Source organism: Gymnogyps californianus, chromosome 6 (assembly GCF_018139145.2).
Source record: "Gymnogyps californianus isolate 813 chromosome 6, ASM1813914v2, whole genome shotgun sequence".
NCBI classification, from domain to species: domain Eukaryota; kingdom Metazoa; phylum Chordata; class Aves; order Accipitriformes; family Cathartidae; genus Gymnogyps; species Gymnogyps californianus.
Genome location: NC_059476.1, coordinates 16,055,422 through 16,069,707, shown reverse-complemented (window position 1 = coordinate 16,069,707; position 14,286 = coordinate 16,055,422). Strand labels below are relative to the sequence as shown.

At 56.3% G+C, this 14,286-nt stretch overlaps 1 protein-coding gene across 2 annotated transcripts; it reads left to right on the top strand.

Annotated features, from left to right (window-relative positions):
- Window positions 1-2,248: 2,248 nt before the first annotated feature.
- Window positions 2,249-10,527, top strand: FGF8 (fibroblast growth factor 8). 2 transcript variants are annotated; one of them, XM_050899243.1, is made up of 5 exons: window positions 2,249-2,331; window positions 2,422-2,458; window positions 4,556-4,703; window positions 8,976-9,082; window positions 10,162-10,527. In XM_050899243.1, exons 1-5 carry the CDS (start codon window positions 2,300-2,302, stop codon window positions 10,447-10,449), a joined length of 612 nt encoding a protein of 203 aa, XP_050755200.1. In that variant the 5' UTR covers window positions 2,249-2,299; the 3' UTR covers window positions 10,450-10,527. The 2 variants fall into 2 exon arrangements, with proteins under 2 accessions (XP_050755200.1, XP_050755199.1); XM_050899242.1 differs by having other exon boundaries at window positions 4,523-4,703.
- The last annotated feature ends 3,759 nt before the right edge of the window (window positions 10,528-14,286 follow it).

Sequence of the window (14,286 nt, the reverse complement as noted above, 5' to 3'; positions counted from 1 at the left end):
AGAGGTGGATGTAGGGAGCCACCTCACCCGTGCCGTGGCACATCAGCTGTTCCCACAGCTCGACACGGAGGGTTTTTCTCCCGAGCATGTGCAGGACTGACGAGCTGAGTGCGTGAGCGTGTGCTGCCCATGGAAACCTACTCCTGCTTCAGCCAGGCACCTTCAGGACCCATCCTGCCTGTTCCTGTGGTGCTCCTGAAGTCTTCCAGGTAAAGGCAGGCTTGGCCCAAGACTTCTTTCTACATGTAGGAAAACCCCTCAGAAAGAAACATCCCTCCAGACTTTTGCACCAAGAAAAAGGAAAGGAAAATGCACAAGGGGCTGATTTTGTGGGAAATTTTGGCCAGAAAAACGCAGTTGCCCACCCTCTGCTGTGCTAGGTCTGATGATACTGATGCAGGGGCTGTTTTTCTCCTGGAGCCCTGTGGGGCCAGCCCAGGGATGGGGCAGTGCCCAGGCTCCCCTGCCCACCTTCAGCACCCCCCAGCAGTGACGATGCTGGGCAAGACCAGGTGAGACCCCTGGCACCCCTGGGAGATCCATCCCTGGAGGTGACTGTAGGCAGCGTTTTGGGGTGAAACGCTGAGTGTGGGGTGGGGAGAGGTGCGGGGCACAAGTGTCTGGGGTTGCTGGGTGCCTGAGCAAGGGGGAAAATGTGCGAGCTGGATGTCAGTGTGTGTGTGAGAGAGAGAAATGTGCTGTGACTGCAGCTGGCGTGTGCCTATGTGTGTAAGGCGGGGGGGTGTATTTTTGGGGTAGGGATGAGCAAAGAGGAGTGTGTGTGTCTGCTGGGGGGTGCGCAGTGTGTGTGTACAAGGTTGCGTGTGTGTAGGGGGGCTGTGCGTGTGAGGGGTGTGAGTGGGAAGGAGGGGGCTGCATGGGAAAGGCTGTATGCCTGTGCAAGCTGTGTGTGCATGAAAGGGTCTGCGCGGAGGGCCTGCATGGGTGTGCGTGAGGGCTGCGTGCATGTATGTGTGTGTGCAGGAGGGCTGTACAGGCGTGTGCCCGGCTGTGTGCGTGTGCAGGCGGGCCGTGCACGCGCGTGTGTGTGCATGTGCGGCGGTGCAGCCCGCCGCTCTGTCACTCAGAGGCCGGCTGACAGGAGCTGCCTCTCCAGCGGCGGCAGATAGCGCTGATTGCTGATTCGAGGAAACAAAATAGCAATTGTAATTATGGGCTCTGATAAGATAAAGGAGGGCGCGGGGAGCGCGGGGACCGGCAGCGGGGCACGGCCGGCAAATTAGCAGCTGTCACTCAGCGCTGAGCAGGCGGCGCCGGCCCCGGCCCCGGCCCCGGCCAGGTACCGGCCCCGGGGGCCGCCCGCCGCAGCCCCGCCGCAGCCCCCGCCCCGGTGCGCAACAGGTGGCGGGGCCGGGAGCGCCGGGGCTCGCCGGAACAATGCAGCCCTCGGCGGCCCTGCCCGGGCTGCGGGGCTGAGCCCCGTCCCGCCGCCGCCGCCCGGCTCCATGGCCCCGCACCGCCGGCCCTGAGGGCGCCCGCCCGCCCCACCAGGTAAGCGCCCGGCGGGGATGCTCGGGGGGGGTCCCGCTGCCCGCTCCCCACCCCGGCTGCGGTATTTGCTCAGCCTCGCTCCCTCTTGAAACTCCGGCCCCCCCCCCCGCCCCCCCGGTAATCCTTTTAATGTCTGGCACGTCCCGGGAGGGCTCGCCCGCCCGGTCCCAATCCACAACGCGCCCGCGGAGCGGCGAGCCCCCAGCGGGGGAACCGCGGCCCCGACGCCCCCTCCCTCCCTCCCAGCCCTTAAACCCCGTTTTACAGATGGGGAAACTGAGGCACGGGGCGGCGAGGGCGTCCCGCCGGCAGCTGGCCGCGGAGCCCGGCCCTTAGTGCCAGCCCCGAGCTCGGCGACACCTGGCCCGCCGCCCCCTCCGCCTCGGCAGGTACCGCCGGGCCGGGGAGGGGAGCGGGGGCGGCGGTCCGGCCGGGCTTCCCCCTGCGGCGGCGGCTGCCGCCCCCGGCCGCGCCCGCCCCCGCCGTCGGGGCTGCGGGCCGGCCTCGCCGCCTCCCGGGGCGGCAGCGGGGCCGCGGAGCGGGGCGGGGGGCGCCCCGCGGCGGGGGGCCGCCGGCCGTGCGCCCCGGGGGCTGGGCGGGCGGGCGGGCCGGCGGGGACCTTTTCGCTCTGTAGCCGCTTGTGCCCTCCTTTCCTCGGGGCGAGGACGCGCCGGCAGGGCGAGAGGAGGCGAGGAGCCGAGGCAGCGCCGCGCCGCGCCCCCCCCCCTCCCCGGGCGCTCCCCGCCGCCGCCGGGCCCCGGGCTCCCGGCCCCGCACCGGCGCCGCGATGGACCCCTGCTCCTCGCTCTTCAGCTACGTGTGAGTACCGGCAGCCCCGGCCCTCCCGCCCCGGGCCCGCAGCCCCCCGGTTCACACCTCTCTCCTGCTTTCTCTCTCCCCCCCTCCCAGGTTAATGCACTTGTTCGTCCTCTGCCTGCAAGCCCAGGTAAGTGCCCGCTTGGCCGCCCGGCTTTGTTCGCCCCTCGGGGATGGGGGGGTGCCCCGCAGCCGCCGCCGAGCGCCCCGGGCTCGGGAGGGAGGGAGGAGGAACAGTTTAAAACCCAGGAGACAAAAGTCGCCCGGCTGTAAAAAGCCGAGACCGAGGGGGGAGGCCCCCGGGTCGCAAAATAAGGTGCGGAGGACTTGGGCTGCGAGGCAGGGAGTCCCCGGGGTTTCAAGGAATTGCGCAGGGTTACTTTCAAGTAGCTTTAGGTCCCGTCCCCCCCACCTCTAAATGGCACTGTGGATACCTGCGTTCCTCTTGTCCGGGTTTTTTCTCCTACACCGCTTCATCCAAAAAGTAAAGCGGAGTTAAAACGGGGAAAAGAAACGCCACCAAAACCTTACTAAAAAGCGCAGGTTTTGATTCGGCTTAAATTTGTCAGACTTTAGCATCGCTGGTTTGTATCGCCAGAGACAGAAGTGTCATGAATAGATTAAACAGCCCGGGCAGAGCTTGTGCAACACCCGCATACCAGCAGGCACGCGTCGCTGGGAGCGGTGCGCCTTCAAACCGGGGTGAAGCCCCCCTTCCCCCTGAGATCACAGGTGCAGAAGCTTTGTTTAAAATGCCCTTTAAGCTACTTCTTTTTTATTTTCCTGGAAGCATGGGGGAAAAAAAAAAATCGAGTTTCCAGCCGAAAAGCAAAGGGAACGAAGCGGTAGGAGTGTGCAGTTGTATAAAAACATAGCTGTAATATTTTGGAGTATGAGATGGAGACCAAATAGCAGCATGGCTAATGACCTCTCCTCCACATGGTACCCTCATCAGAGCCGGGGAGAGAATCCTGCTGCATTATCCAAAACCCGTCTATAGGAAACACACATGCACAGGCAGAAGCGAAGGGAGAGAGATGACATTGTCAAGGGGAGATATCTCTATAAAGCCAGCTTTGGGAGAGCAGCGGCTTCTGCTTTTATTGGGTTTTTCTGTTGTTGTTGTTTAAGACGGGAGGAAATCTTCCCATTTGACGTGGGGGTGGCGGGGGGTAGTCCCAACCTTCTGATGTTGAAAGGAGCTATCTCCTAACATTTGCTCAGAATACATCTTTATAAATGTCAGGCAGCAGCGAAACTTTCCAGACTTAAAAGAGGGATTTGAGATGAGGGGGGAAAAAGACTTCTGTGCACGCTCGCGAGCTGGGGCTGAGAGGGGAGCCGCTTTGGCTGCTCATGAAAATCGTTTAAAGCCCAGGAGCAGCAGCGTTGGGTCTGGAGGGGACGGGCTCAGCTGCGGCTCCGGGGCTAACGGGTTTGGTGTGCTGGGGTTGGGGACAACCCTGCTGCCAGCACCAAACAGCTGGCTGTGGATGAGGGATGTTTTCACGGGGAGCATGTTAGTATCCTCGGGTTTTTATGCCACTAAATACTCAGGCTAGAGCACAGTTTTCTCATAATTCTTATACCTCATAGCTCTACCTTCTCTGGGGACTTTGTATTTAGAGCTTAATAAGTGGGGTGTTTGGGAGCAAATAAAGAGCCTGGACCCAGAGGAAAGGCAGTTGAAATTGTTGGAGGAGTGGTTGGGGTACATGTCCGGGGCAGTCAGAGCAGTAGTACGCTCCTGCAGAGGCGAGAGAGGTGTGGGACTAATGTGGCAGCCCCTTGGGGGGGCAACCCAGTGCCATCCTGCATGCCCCCCCTGAACTCCCTCCAGCTCCCAGCCTCGATGCCCATCTCTGGTACCCCAGTGCCAGCTGGGACCCACTGAGTCCTGAGGAGGCCTCTGGGGTCACCGAGCCCTGTCGCGCCCCCGAGTCACCTGCACCTCTCTGCTTAGGGCACGTCTGGAGCGGGCATGACTCTGTAAAGGGCTCTGGTCACTGCGTCCCGGAGCTTAATGCTCCTTCTCCTGGGGAGGCTTTGCTGGCGCAGGAGGTACCACCACGGTCCCGGCTCTGTGCCTCCCCGTAAAGCCCAGCTGGAGGCCGGCGATCTCGGCTCAGCCCATTCGCCCCTCTGAGGAGTAGAGATTATAATGGTGTGTCGTATATTTTTTAATTTCCTAAAGGTAACTGTTCAGTCCCCACCTAATTTTACACAGCATGTGAGGGAGCAGAGCCTGGTGACGGATCAGCTCAGCCGGCGGCTCGTCCGTACCTACCAGCTGTACAGCCGGACCAGCGGGAAACATGTGCAGATCTTGGACAACAAGAAAATCAATGCGATGGCAGAGGATGGGGATGTGCACGGTAAGGACACGCGATGGGGGCGGGCGGGGGTGAGCTGGGGAGGTGTTCGCAGCCCAGCACGGCGATTGATGATTTCCGTCCTGTTTGTTAGCCAGAAATCATTAAAATCGTTCGGCTTGCGGGGGCTTGTAAAGAGAGAACATAGGGGTCAGTGATCAGTGGCTGTGTGATTCAAGGTGAGGGCAGGTTCCCCGTGCTGAGGGAGGGGACCGGTGCTTGCAGGATGGGCTCTGCTCCTTTCTTTTTCATTCTGGGTTTGCACCTGACTCGGAGGGCTCGGGGCTGCGGCGTGCTGAGCAGCGTCAGTCACTTCAGCCCAGCTCTTTGCAGGGTTGGGAATCTCTGAGACTTCCTTTTGGAAAAGAAATAGAAAGGAAAGTTGAAAAAGAAGAGGTGGAGGGGAAAGGGGGAATGGCTGGTCTGGAAACCTGTCCTAAACTAGAACTGTCCGAAGTGGCATTTTCCCGATATACCCCCCCCATCCCTCCCTTCTCAAAACAAATCCTGAGCAGAGGGTCAGCGAGACAGTTGGCTGCGGGCGAAGATGCTGCAGCATCTCCCGAGACAAAGCAGGGAGGACTCTGCAAGAGCGAGAGCCTGCGCTACGCCGCAGCCCCTTTGCCATCGGCCTGGCACCCCCTCCCCAAAACCTCCACCCACCCCACCCCCCCCGGGGCAGGGGGACCGATCCCTCCGCTGGGAACACCCGAAGCCCAAATACTTTGATCGCGTGTGCTAATGACGCATCGGGACAGTCAAACGCCGTGCAGGGGTCAGCGGGGCTAGCGAGCCCCAGCACCGCGAGGCCTGATCCTGCACCCGGATCAGGGAAGTGCCTGTATTCATGTGTGTTGTACGGAGGAATCACAACTGTTTTTCTTTGGTATTAGCTGCAATTTCCCTTTCTTGCTTGGGGAGATTAGTAGAAACACTTTTCTTCCTTCCCCTTCTGGTTGTTTTTTTTTTTTTCTTTCTTCCTTTTGCTTTGGCTGAAAATTTCATGCTGGACTTTGGCAGTTCAAGGGAAGCACAGATTCCATCTATATGGTATTCCATACATCCAGCATTAATCTTCCAAATGAGCTATTCCCATCCTAGAGCAGCTCCGGCTTGAAAGGGCATTAGCTAATTTCCCAAGCAAAAAATCCTGTCTTGTTTTAAACCTATAATGCCTGGATTTAAAAGGCAGTTAGTGCATATTTAAATAACGACCAGGTTTAAATAAGGCCAGAAGGAGGGGACTGGTCGTGGCTTGAAAAACTCTATTAAAATGTAATAAAAAAAGGTTAAGCATTTGAAGAGCTAAGGAGGAAAATGAAGACTGATCTAAACCAGAAAGAGAACAAGCAGTTTTTCAGATGTAAAGTTTTAAAAGAGTTGCAAGTCTGTAAATGTTAAAATAGAGGTTCAGGATTGTTCTATATGAATCTCTAGGGAGGCCCCCATGTCTGGAAGAACTATTAAAACGCTTCTTACTTTCACCTTTTTTAACATTTCCTGAATACTTTCTCCTCTTCGCAGTCCAGTTGGGGGATCAAGTGTGTCTCGCTGCATTTTTTCAGCATTTACGTAGCCACTTTCCCTTCAAAGTTTGAGCATGAAACATAATTTTACTGGGATAAATCTGTCACTTAAGTGAAAGAATAGAGTTGAAAACGTTAAGCTCCTCCCCCCTCAAAAAAGGGGGAAAAAAAAAAGGACTCCCCCAAAATGTTATTTAGAAATCCACTTTTGCAGCAAAGAGCCCCCCTCCCCAAGCCCTTCCTTCTGCTTTTTTTAGTCTCATTTTTGGGGGTGGGCGTGTAAAAGAGGTTGATTTATTTTTGCAGATGACCCCTTTCCCCATGCTGACGTTTTTACAGCCGACTTAACATCGAGTCCAGCGTTTTCAGTTATCTGTCTTAATTGTCAATATTTGATTGACTTTTTTTAATTCTAAGGGAAGGCGGGCGGCCGGTGCAGCCTGGCTCGTCCCTCCCGGGCTGTGCCTGCCACTGAGCAAACCGCTGCCAGCTGCAGCCTGGACTAAACTCCGCGAGCGGCTGGGGATGCCGGCGCAGCTCCGTGCCGATTTGCCGGTTTTTGTCTGTACCCGGGGTTTTCTGCTGATTGGGGCTGGGATTTGTGGGGTTCGTTGGTCACCTGCACGGGTCTGGGGGTGCAGGTCCCCAGGGACAGGTTGTCCTCATCCTCCGCGGCTGGCGGGGCCGGAGCGGCGCGCTGGCTGGGTTCGTACGGGGCGGCAAACCCGGCCGGTGGCTGTAAATCACAGCTGCCCTTTGGGGGAAAAAAAAAAAAAAAGGCCAAAAGAGAAGTGATGTGCATCTTTAAAGCGGGGTTTTGTGCTCACTGGGGCCAAGGCCTCCCCCCTCCCTCCTCCCTCCTTCCCTCCCTCCCCGCTCTTTCTATCTCAGAGAGAAAAATCAATTCTCCTCAAACCTTTTACTGCCTCCGAGATCAATTCCCCACCCTTTCCCCAATATAGATAAATAGGGGGTCACTGTCTCAGCGCTTCATTTGCAGAGCGCCGTGGCTGGTTTTGGGGATGCTGGGCGTGTGCCAGGCTCTGGGTGTTGGTGCTGGGGTGGTACAGCCTGGAGCTGGCTCTTCCCAAATTTCTCGGCTCTAAGTCCAGTCTGTGCCCAGCTGGGGGGGGGGGGCTGCGGGCGCAGGGCAGTTTGGGGACAAGAGATGCTTCAGGGTGACGTTGGCAGGAGGGGGTGCCTGCATGCGCATCGAGCCTGGCTTGCCTGGCAGCACCATGTCAGTCGGCCCAGCAAATTTTGGGATGCCCTTTCCATTGCTCAACTCAGCTGCTGCCAGCACTGCCTACTCGCTGTCCCCACCCTCAGTGCCATTGACCTCAGCAGTACCCATGATGGAAGGGATGCAGGATCAGGGCATCGCAGAGGCAGAGAGGCAGCAGTTTGCTCCTAGCCCAGAGTGTGATTTAGGCTCACTTTAGCTTGCGCGTGTGCCCACAGCTTCCTTCTGCCGTTCAAAGCATCCTCCTGCAAAGCTACCTGCTCCAGAGCCACATCGCTGCCCTCGCTGTGGCTCGCCGGTGGCTGAGCATCCTGGGGTAGAGATGTGCAAGCCGGGGTAGACCACAGTCCTGAGGAACCAAGCAGCCCTCATGCAGAGATCAGAGAGGAGAAATAAGGCATCATTGGGCTTATTCCTATAATAAGGCTATAGACTTGGAAGCTTTGCAGGCTGCGCTCTAATTACCTTGCCAAATTGCGCCTTATGGCACTGAGGGCTGATGCTGGGCAAGAGGTGATGGTGGTGAGATGGGACAGTCCTGGCTGGCTTTTCAGTGCCATGGGGAAATCTTTGGTGCTTGGCACAGCACAGCCCTTTTGAGGTGCAAACAGGTAGCCACCATCCCTGTCGGGGCTTGCCCCAGCGAGGGGAGCTGTCTCTGGGGACAGCAGCTGCAGGGCCGGGGAGAAGGATGTCCTGTCCCCATCCTCCTCCTTCCCTGGGGATGGATGGGCTTCGGGGCTCGGGTTCCCAGGGTGGAGGCAGGGAGGGAAGGTGACAGGTCTATTTATAGGCGGCCCATCGACCCAGCGATTTGCATAGCTCCTTCGGAAGTCGATCGATGCCTCCATTAAAAAACTGAGACCAAATCAATACGCCCTCTCGACTTGTGCAAAGGTGAAAGGCATTAAAAGGATGGCCGTACCCTTCACGCCTCCCCTGCCAGCTGCAAAGTCACTGCTCTTCCTGCAGCCCTGGTCCAGCAGAGAGACATGGAGCGGTGTCCCCTGGGCTGGGGGCACCTGGTAGCACGCCGTGCATTTCCAGAGGGTGCCTGCCTGCTTCCTGCCTGCTTCCTGCCTGCAGGCTCGCCCAGACCTGCCTTGGTTTGCAGGGCAGCTGACTTGTTCTCCACCGGCCAGTGCATGCCCTGCTTGCTGCCCTGCGAAGGAGGCTCCCTTCTGGAACATCTCTGCGGCATCTGAACCGCTGAGCCCCATGGAGCTAGGCAAGGCAGAGCTACTCCCTCTCCAGCACAGCTCAGGGTGGCAAAGGGATGTGACCAAGGTCAGGCCAGGGACACAGTAGCAGGGTAGAGGGGCCAAGGCTGGCTCTTAACCTCATGCCTTGATTTTAGAGCGCTCTCTGGCCCAGCCACCTCCCTGCCCAGCCTGTGCTCACAGTGCCCAGAGTCAGGCATTGCTGGGGTCTCCATCCCTGTTTCCTGCCCCATCCCCGAGCCCTTCTGAACTCTCTCTCTCTCTTTCCTCCCACTGCTCCCCCCAGCCAAGCTCATCGTGGAGACGGACACCTTCGGGAGCCGCGTGCGCATCAAGGGGGCAGCCACAGGTTTCTACATCTGCATGAACAAGAAGGGAAAGCTGATCGGCAAGGTGGGGCACTGGGCTCAAGGGCACGGGAGAGCCAGGGATGCGCTGTGGGTGCTGAGCAGGGCTTACTGGGAGAGGAGCTTTTACCGGATACGGAGCCCATCTGTGGGGATGGGGAGGCGGGATGGGGGTCCCGGGGGCTCAGCCAGCGCACCCCTTTGGAGGGCAGGGAGATGGGCCATCCTGCAGCCCGCGCGGTGGGAGGGAAGGGGGGGAGCGAGGGAGGTGGGCAGGTGCCGTGTGGGGTGCATTCCTTGTATCTCCCCGAACAAATAGGCAGATTGCCGGGCTATTCTCCCCGATTACATGGTACAAGTGCCAGGAATGTAAAGATGCTCCGTGGGGCTGGCCCCAAGGCCAGGCCCTGCTGCACGCTGGTTAGTCACGCTCCCTCCGAGCCTCTATGCTCCCTCCCCGGGGGCGGAGGGGGCTGGATGTGCAAAATCCCGCTGGGACAGCGATTGTCTGGGAGGATTTGCCATGGTGGCTCCTTCCCTGGGGTCCCGCTGCTGCCCGTAATGGGGAGGAGCTCAGCCTTCAGCTGCCCCCATGCTCCCTGCCACCTGTGTCTGTGGATATCGTGCCCACGGAGCCCGCATCGCCTCTCCTGCCCCTTGGTGCCCCTCCTATATTAAAGACTCCAAGGGCGATAGGATGGGTGGGTGAGTTGCCACTGAGATGGAGAGTTTGCTTATGGTCATGCTGGCGAGGGAATCCAGCCCCTGGCACGGATGGGGGCAAGATGGGAGCGGGCAAAAATCCCCTTACGGGTGCAGTGGAAATGAAGGCTGGAACAAGCTGCATTAGGGCTTGCAGCCCAGTGCTGGCATCACACTGGGGACGCGAGCTGCAATGAGCAGCGTCTGCCTATGCCACAATGCCTGCTCCCCGCAGCTTTATAAGGAAAAGCAGATTTTGGGCAATTCTCACCTGTAGGAGAAGAGGTGGGAAAAGCGAGCCCTTGGCTGCCCACAAGCACTGCAACCCTGCTGCCACACCAGCCAGTCCAGCTTCGGGTAGCAAGAAGAAGCCCTCTGACCGAGCGCCCATTGCTTAAATCTCCCCCTCTGTCCCCTTCTCAGAGCAATGGCAAAGGCAAGGACTGCGTCTTCACGGAGATCGTCCTGGAGAACAACTACACAGCGCTGCAGAACGCCAAGTACGAGGGCTGGTACATGGCCTTCACCCGCAAGGGCCGCCCGCGCAAGGGCTCCAAGACCCGGCAGCACCAACGGGAGGTACATTTCATGAAGAGGCTTCCCAAGGGCCACCAGACCACCGAGCCCCACAGACGCTTTGAGTTCCTCAACTACCCCTTCAACCGGAGAAGTAAAAGGACTAGAAACTCTAGCTCCAGGGTGGGCCCTTGATGTGCCTGCCTCTGCCCGCCCTGCCTGCACCTCTCCTGGAGGACTCTCCTCTGAGCTTGGTGGACTATATGTAGAGACGTTCCCATATGGGTATTAAACAAAAAAAAAAAAAAAAAAAAAGGGAGGGGGGGAGGATAAAAAAAAAAAATTACCTGCTTTAGTTGTTGATAATTTCAGAGGGTTTGTTTGGTTTTTACAAAAAAAAAAAAAACAAAACAAAACAACAAAAAGAGAAAAAAAGAAGAGAGAGGCTCTATTTTTGTACTCCAACTTTAAAAGAAATGAAATGTTCAAAGACTGGTGAAGGGCAAAGAGCCCTTCACTTAGAAATGTTCTAGTCTGCTTGGGGTCGCGCTTTATTTTGTAATTTTTTTTGTAGCTCTAGAGGGAAAGGAGAAAAAAAAAATCACCATTTAAAACAAACAAACAAAAAAAAAAGGACATCCAAATCTGGAAGCGATGTGCTACTTAAACGAACTGAATTAAGGCTTACCAGAGAAGATGGAGAGGTCGAAAAAAAAATTAAGGGGAGGGGATTTATTTCAGAGGTGGCTGGAGGCCTCCCGGGTGGGTTTTGCAGCCTGGGTGATGTGTGGGCACTGCCTGCGGGGGCTGGCTGCGACGCCTGGGGTGAGGACCGCTGGATGCTTTCCTTCCTCGGATGCACCTACTTCTTTGGCTGGGTGAGGGGTTGCTGGAAGCCGCTCGCATCCTTCCGAAAACGCTGCTGGCTTCACAACTCCCAACTTAATTTTTCTCAGGAGGGGACAGGGGTCATGGATGCCCCACAGAAAGTCCTGAACTGACTTGGTACCTCTTACCCATGGAAGCATCTTTGGCATTTGTTTTGTTTTAAACTACTAAGGTGAGGCAGTGGGCGATGGCTGCTGTGGAGCGGGCTGGTAACTGGTTGTTTTTTTTCCATGTGGAAAATGTGAACTTCTCACCAGAAACTGATATTTTTTTTTCTGTTTATATTTTTTTATCAGATGGACGTTTTCATCCGTAAAATTAAAAAAAGTTTACAAATTACTGTGGAGCCATTTCGGGCTGGTTTTGTCATAATATTCAGTTTGTGGTTGGCACTTCCATTGTCAACCATCTCTTCCAGGTTTGCTCTTTGATGAGAAATACCACCGTCCTTGTCCTCCTAGGAAAGGAAAGGTTTTCTTTCAAAATTTCTGTGTTGACAGAAGCCCAATTTTCTATTTAGGAAAAAAACCCTAAGGAAACATTAAATCTCTTGAGTGAACATCCCCAGCCAGCTCCGCTCTGCACATGCTGCCCTGGGACTGCAACTCTCTCCAAAGGGTTAAAGCAATTATTCTTCACGGGGAGGGCAAACAAAGACACTGGATAGGAGCCAGAACCAGGGGTGACTTTTCATCCAATCTTTTTTTGATTGTTTGTTTTTTGTTTCCTTGAGGATTTTTTTGTTTTGTTTTGGTTGTGTACAAATTGAATATGAAATGATTGAAATATTTATTTAATATGTGCATTAAAAATTTGTATTAGTCTAACTGAGCCTAATGCTTTCTAGGGAGGGGCTGGGGCTGGAAAGGCAGGTTGGAGAGGGGTGAAGGAGAACAGCGAGATGCAGGATGGGGCTGAGGCTGCCGCTTGGTGTGAGCCCCTTCCTGAGGGAGCAGATGTGGGAAGTGGGAGGATGCCCTGAGATCTTGGACCCAGATGAGTCTTGTGGAAATCATAGTTTTCCTTGCAGCAAATTCCAGGTTTAATGGGCAGATGCCACCTCCTTACCCTGTGGGGACAGGCTCGTTGCAGGCTGGATGGGGACATAGTGCAGTGGAGCCTTGACCACTGGTTTTAAGCATGGGATGAGGCTTTCCAAGAGAGAAAGCGAATATCTGCTCCCCTCTAGTCTACATGAGCTTGGTGTCTGGGCAAAATGGGCTGTTGGGTCCCCTCCTTTGGTGGATACTCCGCCCTGCTGAGGTGCTGGGTCTTGCTCACAGGAGCTGACAGGGGATTCGGATATGGAGTGGTCTCGGATATGGAAAGATGCAAGAATAAAATTGTTGAATATGTCTAAAAAAAATTAATTGCAGAAATGGAGCAGCCTAGCAAGGCGAGTCTTGCCATCGTTGGTGCCAGCCCTACTGGTGCTGCCATCCTCATGGGGTCCCTGCAACATCACTTAGTGCTCAGGGTGTTGCTTGTCTGCAGGGTGTGAGGACGAGCCATCCCCTGGCTGATAGTGCAGACTAGGCTGAGCTGGCAATATATAGCATTAATTTCAAGAGGGAAACACAGGATCTGAGTGTTCGGCCATGCTCTACATCTGAGCATCACCGCTGCGTCATGGAGGTCACAGAAGATACTTGAGCTACAGGACAGCATGGATGGCGTTTGCCCGGCTGTCCCAGGAGGGACCAAAGGACTACAGAAGCCTGGAGCCGACAGCGCTGGGGCAAGCCCATGTTGTGGTTTCCAGACTACAGGAACTAAAAGTGAATGGCTCCTGGCCTTTCCCCAGGCAGAGATGGTGTTTGATAGTCCTTAATGGGTGCTTTTCTTTCATTAATTTGTCTAATTGCTTTTCCTAATGGCTTTGTGAACCTGGGTGAATTGGTTCTGGGTTGCTGCTCCAGGTAAGGGTAGCAGAGGGGCAGGACTGGCTCCATGCAGGTCAGCAGATGTCTCCTCCCTTGTTATCTGTCCCCCAGGGACAGCGATGGCAGGGAAGGGCATGGCATGGGTGCTCAGCCTCCAGTAAGGATGTTCCCCCATCCCTGCCATCCCGGGGTGCAGCTGAGGGCTGGAGCAGGGGGCACCCAGCACCCTGGGGGCTTGAGCCAGGGATGGACACCCCTGTGTCCTTGCACAGCTCTGTACCACACACCATCCCCAAATCCTGCCATCTGCTCTGCCGCAGCCTGCCTTTGTGAAAGGCATCTAGGCCTGGCTCCTGGGAAGGGATGCCCTGCTTTCCCAGCTCGCTTGGTCCATGGTTAATTAGCCCCTTTTTATTAAAGGGCTTTTGGGTGGCCGTTCTGCCTAGGAGCACTACAATTTGGGGCTTTGTTTATTGCTTGAATTTGTCCAGCTTCAGCTTCCAGCCAGCAAATGTTGTTTTGCCTTTGCTTGGAAGATTAAAGAGCCCACTACTAGTTAGTTAATGAGTAGGTGAATTAATTAATGGTTCCTCATACCCTGTCTCTGCATTGATACTGCTTAGTCCCTGGCATGGCTGGAGCAGCTCACTCTCTTCCCAGTGATATGGGCCCTGCAGGGTCCTGAGCGCGTGGTCCTCCAGGGCTGGTAGCTCCCACCGCCCATGCAGGGAGATGGGGACAGTCCCTGGTGGTACCTGCTGTTCCTCCACAGATGCAGAAACCCTGGGTGCTGGTCGAATGTGCAGCGTCAATCATCAGCCCAGGAATCTGCGACTTTTCCCTCCTCCTTCATCGTCAGCGTGTGTTTGGACCAAGCTTGAGAATCACAGCCACCCAAAGGCCCTGGGGACTGCGGGACACTGAGCCGGGGCTGGACCCAGCAGAGCGCTGGGGACAGGAGGCTTTGGAGGTGGGTGGTCACTTCCATCAACTCATGCTGTTAGCATGGGTGTTTTGGGAAGAAACCCCTGCTCCAAGCTAGCAAAGTCCTTGTGACGGGGATGTGCCTGTCCCTAGCACCACCACTCCCAGTGTCACCCTGCGGTCCCCTCACTGCCACTGGCGGGCCGGAGGGAGGTGGCAGATGAAGCAGGAGAGGAGCCGAACTGCCCTGGCTGTTGGTGCAGGGATGACTGCCCCATCCGGAGCTCCAAGCAGTGGTGCATGCGTGTCCCTGCCCGTACGGGCCTTCGCCGTGCGA

What these genes read in the sequence shown, in the direction of transcription:
- FGF8 (XM_050899242.1), top strand. Translation starts at nt 2,300, where the DNA reads ATGGACCCCTGCTCCTCGCTCTTCAGCTACGT. An exon ending in TCCTCTGCCTGCAAGCCCAG is followed by an intron (nt 2,459 to 4,522) that starts GTAAGTGCCCGC and finishes AATTTCCTAAAG; the next exon opens with GTAACTGTTCAGTCCCCACC. An exon ending in AGAGGATGGGGATGTGCACG is followed by an intron (nt 4,704 to 8,975) that starts GTAAGGACACGC and finishes TGCTCCCCCCAG; the next exon opens with CCAAGCTCATCGTGGAGACG.